This window comes from Tamandua tetradactyla, chromosome 10 (genome assembly GCF_023851605.1).
Source record: "Tamandua tetradactyla isolate mTamTet1 chromosome 10, mTamTet1.pri, whole genome shotgun sequence".
Taxonomy (NCBI): domain Eukaryota; kingdom Metazoa; phylum Chordata; class Mammalia; order Pilosa; family Myrmecophagidae; genus Tamandua; species Tamandua tetradactyla.
The window spans coordinates 39424441-39439316 of NC_135336.1; the positions used below are offsets into that span (position 1 = coordinate 39424441).

Consider the following 14876-nt stretch of genomic DNA (forward strand, 5'->3'; position numbering starts at 1 on the left):
TTACAAGTGTTAAAATTATCCTGGCTATGGTTTCATTTTCTGTGTCTCTATATTTTGACCCTTCAGGTAAAAAGTTTCAATAAGCAGTGAAATGGCCATAGATGAGAGAGGATAAAGCAAAGGGCATACATAATTCACAAAGTATATAGTCACAACCTGAACAAATATTGGGGATGATATGAAAATAAACAACTAAAAACGGTCAGTTCAATCACAGGTGATTAATGATGTTCAAATTACCACTGATAGCTTTTTCCTTGGTCACATAAAATGAGTAATTCCACCCTAAAGGACATGCATTTTTCAGTGCCCTTTTCCTCAAATTTTGTTCCATATATATTAGTATGAACAATAACTCTACTTCCACCAAACTCTTAGAACTGCCGATAAGACTCAAAATTGATTTATTTTCTGGCCCCAAAAGAGCAGAAAATTTGAGCTTCAGAGTACGGTGCTTTCAGCAACATATCACATTCTCAGATACCATGGTAATCAGATCACTACATTTTAGAAGTTCATGTATTACTGTATCTCATCTCACCACTCTTCTAACTACATGTATTACAAACACACTTATAGTACAAACCTGGAGAATGAATCCCAGTGAGATTAAATTACTTGTCCTACTGAGAAATGCTAATTAATGGCAGATCTGAGACTAGAATCAGGTATTTTACTTCCTAGGTAATGGTTCTTTGTACCATGCTACACATACTTGTTTCCCTCCTTCACATCATATAGAGTTTTCAGTGCTTAAAAAACCAAAATATTTAGAACAGTGTCATTTCATATAAGAGAATGTAGTCTTAAATGCTGTTTTAGATTGCTCTGATAGTTCGTCACTGCCTTACTTTATTGCATCTGTATGGAATATATTTTTTAAATACACGAGAGCTAATATATCAAGTCTGGACTGCGAGGATTTAATGCCGAGAATAGCATGACAATTCATATTTTGTTTTGCCAGCACTTAAGCAGAAATAATACTCTATAGAGGTTATGAGTGAGAAATAACAGGTCAGAAAACAGATACATTATTGATATTTTCTGTAAAAGTAAAACAACACAAAGGTAGGAATGTGGTTCATATGAGGTATGCCTACCAAACGAAAGTTCATGTCTAATATTATTTCAAATAATGAACTTGAATATTTTCAATACGCATCTTATACCAATGTATTTTGCTAAATGACTTAGGCTAAATGTGAATTTCATTTTTTCTCTTTTTCAATATAGACATGATAGTATACAATACTAGAGCAATAAATGGGAAGTCCAGAGATGTGGACTGGGTCATTAAGCTCCCTTCTATGGACATGTGTAGATTAAAGGAGTTAGACTGAGATGACTTCTAGGAAACTGTCTAGTTCTCAAATGAATGACTCTTTATTAAGCACTACAAAAATGGTCAGCTCTTTAAACATATCTACAATGGGAAAAAGGGAATCAATGAGAACCGGGATTGGGTGGCCCTTTACTATAGAAATTAGCCTTCACCTAAGGGTTCAATATTTAACAGAAATTAGATAAAATCCAAAATAAATATGCTGTGGGAATTTTGAATGAAGTCTACACCAAGGAGCTACAATATTGCTGGTTAATTCTTTTTTAACATTCTTGACATACAAACATTATTGACATGGTTACAATCAATGGCTCACAATATCATCACACAGTTGTGTATTCATCACCACGATCATCTTTCTGAACATTTTCATCTTTCCAGCAAAAGAAAGGAAAAAGAAAAAACTCATATATGCCATACCTCTTACCACTCCCTTTCATTGACCACTAGTATTTCAATCTACTTAATTTTTTTAACCTATATTTCCCCTATTATTTATTCTTTAATCCATATTTTTACTTATCTGTCCATACCACAGATAAAAGGTTGCTAATTAATACTGGCCCTTTGTTTGGAGATACATATGCCGTAGAGATACTCTAACAGATTTAGAGGTACCAGGGGGCTAGGGAAAAATCCAGGCTGGGAATCACGTTTGCAGGCCTACCCATGCCCAACCAACCAGGAGTACCCCATAATGGCCTACTCGGACTGCCAGCCCTCTTCAGCAAATTAAGCCCATTTGACACACCGCTGATCTTCAGTAAAGTCAGATAAACATTAGCTTTTATTTGAAGAGAAAGAAAAAAATGTAACTGTCTAATTCTATGCCAATGTAAAGTATAACTTTCAAAACTTATAAAATTATGCCTTTTCCAGCACAGTTAGACACCTGAAATTATAGAATGAATATTGCTTTTCTTACCTTCTGTAGGGTAAATGGCATCCAAGAAGAGTTGCTTGTTTGACCATTTATCCCCAATTCCTGAAAAGAATGACAAAAAAGAGAAAAGAAAGTGAAACCCTATACTTAGGATAGACACACTATAAAAACAAGACAACATACAAAGCAGCTTAAATCTGAAACATTATCATACAAATAGAGCAGATTTTTTTTCAATTATTTAATTCTCAAAACTGATTCTGTCACTTAAAATAATGAGGCCATGCAGGAAATGGATTCCAAATAAACAAATTTGTCTTTTATGAAATATATTGTAGGATAATTTCTGTGAGTTTAATCTGAAGATAGGTTAAAAAGGGAAGCCAGCTGACAATCTACCTAGAGTGCTCTCTCTCCACGGGAAGCAGAGAAAGAAAATCATTATTATACAAACCAAAGTAAGCGAATGAAATGGAGGGAAAATAAAACCAAAATAAAGTAAAAGCTTGCGTACAGGAAGATGTAGGTACATATGTCTACATATGGAAGAGTGGCGCACTTATAGCCTCATTCAAGAAAGAGGAAATGCTTCACATCTGGCCATGCAAGTAGGATGGATGCAAATGGGCACCGGATGGATAGGTTTCATGGTATTCACAATACTAACATGCAGGAAAATGCAAAAGAAAGTCCAACTTCTGAGACATGTGGCTGCTCTGAGCCAGATAGGAAGATTTATTTTTTATGGGAAAGAAGAACAGGAGTCCCAAACTATGAGAAGAAAAAGATCTTAAGATGAGCTCTGAAGAAGTTCAAGGGCCCATCAAGATCCTAATGATGAGGTAGATGTTCAGAGTAAAAGGGGGTTAAAGTGCAAGTCTCCAGTGTTCTTTGGAAATAAAAGTTATATGACTGAACGAAGTGGGAAGAAGAGCCTGGCAAATGATGAAGTATCTAGATGGAGAAAAAAAAGAGGTAGGTTATGATTTGGGAGTAGAGGAAAAGGTCCATAAGAATCTTCAAGTGTCAGAGGAGGTATAGAAACTGTGGGACTTTCAGGCAAATATGAAACTGGTGAGGTTTCAGGAGGGAGGAAATGTGGCCCTGGTATGAAGGCTGTCAAACATGAAAAAATGAGAACAGTAAAAACAAAAACAAAAAAAAGGTAGATAAGAGCTCAAGAAGACTAAATTACAAAATGAACCAAATACAGATGAACTGAAGCAATTTTAGGATTTACAAGGAACTTGAAAGTCGAAACAAATATGGGATTTGACTGGCATTCCAAGTGAAGGAGATCTCTCTTTGCAGATAGCTGTGGAGTCCATAAAATAATGAATATGCCTGCATTAGGAGCTGATGATGTTGCTGGAGCAAGCAAAGGAAGGAGAGGGCTAAGGCAGTGTTCAGAAGCGTCACTCAAAGATGAAGTCACAATGAAGGTGGTCAAGAAACCTTAATGGAGAATGGAAGGCACGAATACCTTTTTCCGGAACATTAGGCTTCTCCTTTTTGTGCTTATATTTGCTGACAATTTTGTGGAATAAGTTCTTTTTCTGAGACTGGAATGGACCTACAGACAATATTAATATAAATATATTTTAACTTCACAATGTTTTATAAAACAATGCTGTGCGTTTCTAAATAATTTCACCCTCCTCCCACCCACGGACTAAGTAAGTTGGGTTGCAAGAATTATCGTCTTGCATCTCCACTTCTCTAATTAAAGTGCTCAGTGTCCTTCTTCAGGCTTATTTAAAGCCCAGTGAAATTTGCTTTTAAAGTATTGGGTGGAAGCCTCCCTAAGGGATGGGAGTAACTAAGCAGAAACTGCAGATTTAGTGAGTAAAATGGTAGCTGTTGGCTTTTAAGAGATATATTATATAGCGAATAACAGCAAAGGAGCTGTAGTCTGTAATCAGGAAAAGATTTTACTTTAAAGACTTAAAGGTGCATTTCATCACCTCTGAGAAACTGATTTCCACAAGAAAGACTGCGTGTTCAGAACAAAAGCTGCCCTGATAGCATTAGATAGCTTTCTCATCTTTCTGAGGATGTTTTAGGAAGAAAAAAGTGATTTCAAAATAGAAAAATATTTGCGCCCAATTTTTTTTTTCTGGAGGAAGGAATTTCAGAGTTGACTTTACTTTTCTCAGTTAAAGAAAATGGAACACAAATTTTTTTAGTCACCAATCAGAAATATCAACTTTTAGTACTGAGCTCTTAAAAGCAGGTTGCTTTTTACATTTTGCTAGTAATCCTACGTGAAGCTGACTTAATTGTTTTACATAACTTCTCTGTTTCCTCATCTTCACATGGCATAATAATAGTGCTTAACTTACAGGGTTGATGTGAGCACTAAAAACTTTAGAACTTCTAGAAGCTGCCAGCGCTGCATCTACCCACCTATCAGCATCTGTGCCCACATGCTCTCCCTCCCTGCCAGGGGTAAACCACCTGAGCTCCCACCTAAAGTCAGGTCCTCTGCTATGCACTAGGCCCCATCCTCCCCATCTCCTGCTGAGCAGCATCATTTCTCCCTAGTTAAATCTGTTTACAAACACATTATTTCTCCCAACTTAAAAAAGTTTTCTTCTGACCAGACTTCCCCCCCATCAGTTACTGCCCCATTTGTTTGTTTCCCCATGCAGCAAGACTTCTCAGAAGGGCTGGCTACACTCCCTGTCTCAAATTTCTCTTCTTCCCTTCTGCTTTATACCCACTTCAACCAGATTTCTATCTAACCGGCCACTCCAAAAAACTGCTTTTCTCAGGGTCATCGACAATTCATACACCTGTGATGCCAATCATCAGGTCTCAGTCGTCATGGTACTGGGCTGTGATTGGCAGCATCTGACACAGGTGAGCAATCGTCCATGCCGTCCACTCTGAACACTTCCCTTAACTGGTTTGTAGGATTAGTAAGACATGTTCCCCTTTTTCTTCTCATCTTTCCTGCTCCATCACCCTTGCTTCTTCCTCTTCTCTTGCCCTTTTAAAAAATTTGGAATGTTCAGGGCTTGGTCCTTGTCTGGGGCTCTATTTAGCCTCACCCCTCTGGTGATCTCCTCTAATCTCAGGGCCTTAATACCCAGCAATAGGCTGATTACTCACAACTTTTCACCACTCTGGCAAGTCCTCTCTCTATTCCACACATTCTAAAAGCTAGTGACCTTGAACTACCCTACCGGACCTATGTGATTCAGAGCCCACTACCTCCTTAACTTCATCTCCGACTACTCCACTCTCCCATGTCTGCTCTTCTCCCGCTGCACTGGGTTCCTGGCTGTTCCCAGTGAATGCTGTTTACGTCTTTACTTCTTTACTTTGGGACCTACGCACTGCCTAGTAAAAGCTCTTCTCCCAGATATCCACTTGGCTAATTTATGCAATTCTTCAACTATTTCCTGATCAATTTACATAAAACTGCAATCTAACCCATGCCCATCACTTGTGATCCCCCTCCCCCTGACAAACCTATTGTTTTTTTTAATTGATTTTGTAATTTCAATCAGTTGAGATACAATTCACATACCATGCAATTCACCCTTTTAAGTATATAATTCAATCGTTTTTGTATATTCACCAATTTTAGAACATTTTAAGACACCCCATGCCCTCTGGACAGCTCCCCACTATTCCCCATTCTCCCCATCCCTAAACAATCACTAATCTACTTTGTGTCTACATAAATTTTCTTATTCTGGATATTTCATATAAATGGAATCATATGGCAGTCTTTCTATATTTACAATATTTTCAAAATTCATCCATGTTGTAACATGTATTAGTACTTCACTCCTTTTCATGGCTGAATAACATTCCATTGTGTGGATATACCACATTTTGTTAATGGACACATCTGGGTTGTTCTTATCTTTTGGCTAGTATGAATAATGATGTTATAAACATTTGTGCAGATTTGTCCACTTCTCTAGGGTATATACCTAGGAGTGGATTGCTAGGTTGATAATTCTGTTTAAATATTTAGAAACCAGACTGTTTTCTAAAATACCTGCACCATTTTATATTCCTACCAGCAGTGTACAAGTGTTCCACTTTCTTCTCATCTTGCCAACATTTATAATTTGATATTGCAATTCTAGCTATCATAGTGGATTTCCTTGTGGTTTTGATTTGCATTTCTCTGATGACTAATGGTTTTGATGTGCATTCTATGATGCTGAGAATCCTTCCATATGTCTGTTGGTCATTTGTCTATAATTTTTGAAAAGTTTTGATCAGATCCTCTGCCCATTTTAAATTGGGTTGTCTTTTTATTATTGAGTTGTAAGAGTTTATATACATTCTATGTTAAAAGTCCTGTATATTTGTAAATATCTTCCCATTATGTGTGTTGTTTTTCCATTTTCTTGATATTATTGTTTGAAGCATGAAAGTTTTTAATTTTGATCAGATCCAATTTACCTATTTTTCCCCTTTTGTTGCTTGCGCTTCTGGTGTCATAGCTAAGAATCCATTGCTAAATCAAACGTTATGAGGCTTTACCTCCGTTCTCTTTGAAGAGTTTTATTATTTTAACTCTTAAATATTGATCTTGATACACTGAATTAATTTTTGTATATGATATGAGGCAAGGTTCTGTGCTGGTTTGTTCCCTAGTAAAGCCATGTTTTAATCCTAATTTCATTTTGTAAAGGCAGCCATGTCTTCTAATCCCTACTCAGCATTGTATGTTTGAAACTGTAATCAGATCATCTCCCTGGAGATGTGACTTAATCAGGAGTGGTTGTTAAACTGGATTAGGTGACAACATGTCTCCACCCATTTGGGTGGGTCTTGAGAAGTTTCTGGAGTCCTATAAAAGAGGAAACATTTTAGAGAACAAAAGATTCAGAGAGAGCAGAGCAGAATGACATAGCCAAGAGAAACAGAGTCCACCAGGCAGCAACCTTTGCAGATAAAGAAGGAAAATGCCTCCCGGTGAGCTTCATGAAACAGGAAGCCAGGAGAGAAAGCTAGCAGATGATGCTGTGTTCGCCATGTGCCCTTCCAGATGAGAAACTCTGACTATGTTCACCAGGTGCCCTCCACTTGAGAGAGAAACCCTGAATGTCATCAGCCTTCGTGAACCAAGGTATCTTTACCTGGATGCCTTAGATTGGACATTTCTATAGACTTGTTTTAGTGGGGACATTTTCTTGGCCTTAGAACTGTAAACTAGCAACTTATTAAATTCCCCTTCTCAAAAGCCATTCTATTTCTGGTATATTGCATTCCAGCATCTAGCAAACTAGAACAGGTTCCAACTTCATTCTTTTGCATGTGGATATCCCATTTGTCCTAGCACTAATTGTTGAAAAACCTACTTTTTCCCCAGTGAAAGGTCTTGGCACCTCTGTCAAAAATTAGTTGCCCTAAACATGTGGGTTTATTTCTGGACTTTCAATTCTATAACACTGATTTATTTATCTCATCTTTTGCTAGTACCATATTTGAAATCAGGGAAATCTGAGTTTACCTACTCTGTTGTTTTAAAAGGTTGTTTTGGTTATTCATGGTCCCTTGAAATACTGTATGAATTTTAGGACCACATTGTCAATTTACACAAAGAAGTCAGTTAGGACTTTACTAGCGAATATGTTGAATGCATAGATCAATTTGAATCCTGTTGTCATTTTAACAATATTAAGTTTTCTGATCCATGAACATGAGATAGTTTTGCATTTACTTAGATCTTTAATTTCCTTCAACAATAAGTATTGTCCTTCTTTTGTAAAATTTACTCCTAAGTATTTTTTTCTTTTGGATGCTATTGTAAATGGAACGGTTTTCTGAATTTAATTTTCAGATTGTTCACTGCAAATGTATAGATATGCAACTGATTTTTGTATACCTATCTTATATCTTGGAAACTTGCTGAACTCATTCTAACGTTTTTGTATGTGTGGATCTCCTAGAGTTCTCTATATGCAAAATCAGGTCATCTGCCAATATAGACAGTTTTACTTACTCCTTTCCAATCTGGCGATGGCTCATTTCTTTTACTTACATAATTTTAAGTAAGTACCTTAGGTATTAGGAACCTTTGGTACAATGCTGAATAGAAGTGGTGAAAGTAGACATCCTTATCTTAGTAAAAAGTACACAGTCTTTCATTAGGTATGGTGTTAATTGTGTTTTTTTTTTTCTGATGCTTTTTATCAGATTGAGGAAATTTTATTCTGTTGGGTATTTTTATCATGAAAGGATGATGGATTTTGTCAAATGCATTTTCTGTATTTATGGAGATGATCATGTGTTTTTGTTTTTTATTCTATTTACATGGTATATTACATTAATTAATCTTCAGATGGTCAAACAATCTTGCATTCCTGGGATAAATCTCACTTTATCATCATTGTTGTTCTAGTTTGCTAGCTGCCAGAATGTAATATACAAGAAACAGAATGGCTTTTAAGAAGGGGAATTTAATAAATTGCTAGTTTACAGTTCTAAGGCTCAGAAAATGTCCCAATTAAAACAAGTCTATAGAAATGTACAATCTAAGGCATCCAGGTAAAGATACCTTGGTTCAAGAAGGCTGATGAAGTTCAGGGTTTCTCTCTCAAGTGAGAAGGTACATGGTGAATACAGCTGGGATTTTCTCTTAGCTGGAGTTTACAGTTCTAAGGCTGAGAAAATGGCCCAATTAAAAGCATCAGGGAAAGATACCTTGGTTCAAGAAAGCTGATGAAGTTCAGGGTCTCTCTCTCTTTTTTTTTTTTGGCATCCCTGGGTGGGCTCGAACAGGGTCTCTCTCTTAAGTGAGAAGGCACATGGCACCCAAGAGTTCAGTTCTCAGCTTATCTCTTTCCTGTCGCATCTCACTGTAAGCCGAGACACCAGGCTGCACTTTCCACATTTAATTTGGAGATCTGTTCTGCTAAATATCCAAGTTCATGGCTTTTAAAATCTGCCTTCCATCCAAAGCCACTTGTCAATTTTGCCAGATTAGCTGCCATTTTACTCTCTCAACTGGAAAGCTACGGTGAACACAGCATAAAAACCAGGTTGCACTCTCAGCTGGAAGGGTACACGGTGAGCAAGGCGTCATCTGCTAGCTTTCTCTCCTGGCTTCCTGTTTCATGAGGCTCCCCGGGACGCATTTCCCTTCTTCATCTCCAAAGGTTGCTGGGTTATGGGCTCTCTGCTTCTCATGGCTATGCCGTCCTTCTCTGCTCTTTCTGAATTTCTCCATTCTCCAAAATGTTTCTTCCTTAATAGGACTTCAGAAACTAATCAAGACCCATCCAAATGAGTGGAGACATGTCACCTAATTCAGTTTAACAACCACTCTTGATTTGGTTACATCACCAGGGAGATGATCTAATTACATACAGTAGAGAGAGAGCAGAGCAGAATGATGTAGCCATGAGAAGCAGAGTCTACCAGCCAGGGACCTTTGGAAATGAAGAAGGAAAACGCCTCCCGGGGAGCTTCGTGAAGGGAAGTCAGGAGAGAAAGCTAGCAGATGGTGCCGTGTTTGCCACATGCCTTTCCAGATGAGAGAGAAAACGTGATCCTGTTTGCCATGTTCCCTTTCACTTGAGAGAGAAACTCTGAACTTCACTGGTCTTCTTGAACCAAGGTATCTTTCCCTGGATGCCTTTGATTGGACATTTCAATAGACTGGTTTTAACTGGAACATTTTCTCGGCCATGGAACTGTAAACTAGCAACTTATTAAGTTTACCTTTTTAAAAGCCATTCCTTTTCTGGTATATTGTATTCTAGCACCTAGCAAACTAGAACAGATTGTGGTACCGGAGAGTGGGGTGCTGCTGTGGTTTGCAAATACTAAACACGTTGGAATGGCTTTTTAAATAGATAAGGGGAAGAATCTGGAGGAGTTGTGAGGAGTTTGATAGAGAAGGCCTAGAATGTTTTGAAGAGAATCTTGGTAGAAATGTGGACTCTAAAGATACCTCTGACCAGGTTCTAGACAGAAATGAGATGTGTGTTGTTATAGACTGGAAAGAAGACAAGACTTGTTTCAAAATGGCAGATAATCTGGTAAAACTGACTAGCGGCTTTGGCTGGAAGGCAGATTTTCCAAATGTGGAGCCAGTCAGCTATTTCAGAGAAAGCCAGGATCAGACATGGAGTTATCCAGGAAGGATTTGTGGAAACTCTTTATGTTTGATGGGCATGATCCAAGGCTATTGCATAGAAAGCCAACGAGAGTGCTGTGAGACCTGTATAAACAGAGCTACTGAACATTTTGGAGAATGAAGGAGATTCAGAGAGAGCAGAGAATGCTGCAGCATCATGAAGCAGAGAGTCCATGAGCCAGCAACCTTTGGAGATGAAGGAGGAAACGCCTTCTGGGGAGCTTCATGAAATCAGAAGCCAGGAGAGAAAGCTAGCAGATGACACCATGTTCACCATGGCCCTTCCAGCTGAGAGAGAAGTCCTGACTGTGTTCACCATGTGCCTTCTCACTTGAGAGAGAAACTCTGAACTTCATCGCCCTTCTTGAACTGAGGTATCTTTCCCTGGATACCTTTGACTGGACATTTCTATTGACTTGTTCTAATTGGGATATTTTCTCAGCTTTAGAACTGTAAACTAGCAACTTATTAAATTCCCTTTTTTAAAAGTCATTTCATTTCTGGTATATTGCATTCTAGCAGGTAGCAAACTAGCACAATTGTATAATTCTTTTTATATGTTGCTGGATTTGATTTGCTACTATATGTTTTTTAAAGACATATTTATTCAGTATCATCATTTGACTATTGCATTTAGCAATCAACAGCATGGGTGCAAAAAAAATCTACATGAAGGGGCGCAAGGGTAGTTCAGTGGTAGAATTCTCCCATGTGGGAGACCTGGGTTTGATTCCTGACCCATGCCCCCCCCCCCCCCCCAAATCAACAATGGTGCTGCAATAATGGGATAGTCACATGGTAAAAGAATGAACTGTGATTCCCAATGTTCAGTATAGCAAAAAAAATCTACATGAAAACCCTTTGTTGGAATGCTTTACTGTGCACAGAACATAAGCTAAAGGAATTAATCATAATTACAGTCCTTGTGCTTTTTGCCCATACATGTGAGTTATTGTCTAAAACATGTCTTCTTTGTAGCAGCTAGGCCCTGCCACCACTGTGCTTGGCTGAGTTCACAAATCTGTTGTAACCTATAGCTGTTCTTTTTCTAGTGTCTTAAGCTACGAAGTTAGGCTATTAATTTCAGATCTTTCTTCTTTCGTAATACAGGTCCTTATAACACCTATAACTTACTCTCTAGGCACCCCTTTAGCTGTATCCTATGTTTTGGTATGATGTCTTCAGTTTCATTTACCTTACAGTATTTTCTAATTTTCTTTTGATTTCTTCTTTGACCCATTAGCCATTTATAAATTTGCTGTTTAATTTTCACATATTTGTGAGTTTTCAAATTTCTTTGTTATTGATTTCTAAGTTTATTCCATTGTGGTCTGGGAACATACTTTGTAGCATTTCAGTCCTTTTAAATTTATCAAGGTGTGTTTTACGGTCTAGCATATAGTCTGTCCTGCAGAATGTTCCATGTGCACTTGAGAAGAATGAATATTCTACTGTTGTTGGATGGAGTACCCAATAGATGTCTGTTAGGTTTAACTGATTTATAGTACTATTCGAATCTTGCATTGCTTTGTTGATCTTTTGCTAAGTTGTTCTATTAAACCTGTTTTCTTAACTATAGCACTTCTTACCTTCTAACACACTATAAACTTTGCTTATTGTTTAAGCTTGTCTGGTGCCTGGTCCCCACCATAATGTTACCTCCATGATGGCTGTTTTATATATAGATATAGTATAAGTGCATAGAATAGTACTAACGTATGACAGGCTCTCATTAAGTATTTACTATATGACTAGATACATAAAGCTCTTAAAACAATGCCTGGTACAAAGTAAGAGCTCAAGAAATGAGTGTTTGTTGCTGTTATTAACGATATAAAGTTGTACAAGTGTTTGTGCAAAGCTATCCTTCAGAACAATCTATACAAACACTTCTGAATTGGCTGGTGGTAGTCTGAAGTGGAAATAGAAATGCCTCCTTATTTGCTACTTTCTCTTATTGCTTATGAGCAATAAGAGAAAAGAAAATAAATTTAACAAGTACTAAGAAAATATGTCATGTGTTCAAACTGCATTAATTTACAAGTTTTATATAATCTGTTTGCAATCACTGCCTTATACATATTTTATGCAACCCAAAAAACTGCAAGTTGGTGCACCTGTATAATACATGGGGAATCATGGAAAATGGAAGTAGGAGAACACAGAAAATTAATTTTGAGACTTCTCAAGATCATAAGGACTGTAGTTATTTAACTCTGAGAAAACAATTTAATATTAGTAAAGTACTGGCTCACCAGGGAAATGATTCCTACATTCATCCCTTTGTATAAAGAAAATGGGATACAGAAGTAGGTCACAGAAGCAAACTGATTTGACATATGGAATGGGTTAAAATAGAAGAAAAGGATATACCTTTTCAGACCTAACCATACTAAGAGAAATATAAGAGGTACAGTTAACTAAGGACAAGCTAAAGACAGAGCTTGTCAATTTTAACATGAAAAAAGAACATCCAGAGTGGTTCTGTAAACTTAATTTCCATTAACCAAGAACATTTTTAAACTTCTTTGTTCCTCTGCCGCCAAACTGTAGCTATAAAATAAAACTAAATAAATGACAACTTCAGATAAAAAAGCGACAAGCTTTAAAAGAAAGAGTAATTGGTAAGATCTAATTACAGTCACTGGATGGCAGCAATTTTAAAGTTAATAAGTCAACAATTTGATTTCTGCTCAATGTGTATGATGTGTATGCTTGACATTTTGTTTAAAGAAAATAAAATCAAAATTTGTTGTAAAAAGTTACATAAGGAAATTAACTACTGTCTTTTTTCTTAGTTAATTAATGTAGAAGAGCCATACACAGAAAAGAAGGAAAAAAATAGAAAGCAGAGAAAAGGGTTTCAAAAGGAATCACTGAAAAAAAAAAAAGGGCAACTGACCTTCTTCCCTCTACCATCAACCTCAAGCTTCTCTCTCATCTTGTTTCCCCTTTTCCTTTCTAAGTTCTTCAAACAGTCTTTGTATCTGCCTCTGCTTCTGCTTCTTTAGGACAAAATCACTTATTGCTAACTCATAAACTGGCTTAGGAACCCTACTCAAATTTTTATGCAGGAGGCCTAAATTTCAAAGGTATCTATTATCTTTTGCACACCAATGTCATAGCTGGGTAGGAAATAGGAGAGAAAAAACACAAGCTGAGGGAATAAGAGGGGTGCCATATAAACATCAACAGTAACTTTTTAAAAAAAATTGATGTCGTTCATAGTTTGCTGAAAAATGGGCACCTTTTGTGTGAGAAGCTGTAATGACCTATGAGTCACTGTCAGTGTTAACCTGGTCTGATAATTTTCTAAGGTCAGTAGGTAAGGTGAAATAGGTGAGCTATTCTCTTTAGAAATGCTATTGAAAGTAAATGACAAGCATAATACTTATGTTGGGAGTGTATGCCCAGGTTCTACAGTTTCATGTTTTTAAGATGGAAAATGAGCATTCGGTTTCCTTCTATGACTAGGCTGTCATTTTTTAAAATTTAAAGATATCTATCATATTTGAGATACCACAAAAAAATAATGGTAGCTTAGAAAGCAAAAGATATTTCTCTCAGCTTAAATTTCTTTTCTTTATTAGAGAAATTGTGGCTTTACAGACAATCACACATGAAGTATAGGATTCCCATACACCACCCCACCACCAAACACCTTGTATTCGTATGGAAAATTTGTTATAATTGATGGCATTTTAATACCCACACTATTGATTAAAGTCCATGGTTTAACTTAGGGTTCAATTGTTTGTGCAGTATAGGCCCATGGATCTTTTTAAAAAATTTTATTCTGTTACCATATATATAATCTAAAATTTCTCCTTTTAATCACATTCAGATACACACACACACACACACACACACACATCAGTGTGGTTAACAGTGTTCACAATCTTATGTTACCATCACCACCACCTAATGCCAAATCATTTCTGTCATTCCAAATAGGAACCCTGCATATTTTAAGCCTTAATTTCCCATTCCCTATCCATATGCCGTCTGTGTTAGTTAGATTCAGTTGTCAACTTGGCCAGGTGAGCATACCTAGTTCTGTTGCTGCGGACACAAGCCAATGGTACGTGAACCTCATCTGTTGCTAATAAGAACCTCATCTGCAGTTGGCTAGGAGGCGTGTCTGCTGCAATGAGTGATGTTTGACTTAAGTGGCTGGTGCTTAAATGAGAGAACACAATGTAGCACAGCCTAAGCAGCTCAGCATTCCTCATTTCAGCACTAGCAGCTCAGCCCAGGCCTTTGGAGATGCAGGAAGAAGTCACCCCGGGGAAAGTTGTTGGAATCCAGGGGCCTGGAGAGAAGACCAGCAGAGACCATCTTGTGCCTTCCACGTAAGAAAGAACCGCAGTGGAAAGTTAGCTGCCTTTCCTCTGAAGAACCAACAAAATAAATCCCCTTTTATTAAAAGCCAATCCGTCTCTGGTGTGTTGCATTCCGGCAGCTAGCAAACTAGAACACCATCCATCCTCTGGTAACCTATATTTTGGATTCTGACTTATGAGTTTACTCATTCT

General features: G+C 37.4%; 1 protein-coding gene across 14 annotated transcripts in view; it reads right to left on the bottom strand.

Annotated features, from left to right (window-relative positions):
* Positions 1-14876, bottom strand: part of BBX (BBX high mobility group box domain containing) — a 285719-nt gene that overhangs the window by 12247 nt on the left and 258596 nt on the right. For 13 of the 14 annotated variants that reach the window (XM_077118480.1, XM_077118481.1, XM_077118482.1 and 10 more), the window contains 2 exons: positions 3712-3801; positions 2271-2330 (listed from right to left, as the gene is read on the bottom strand). In XM_077118480.1, the coding sequence (XP_076974595.1) occupies positions 2271-2330; positions 3712-3801 (150 nt within the window). The remainder of the gene's footprint in view (positions 1-2270; positions 2331-3711; positions 3802-14876) is intronic. The other variant, XM_077118493.1, reaches the window with a different exon arrangement.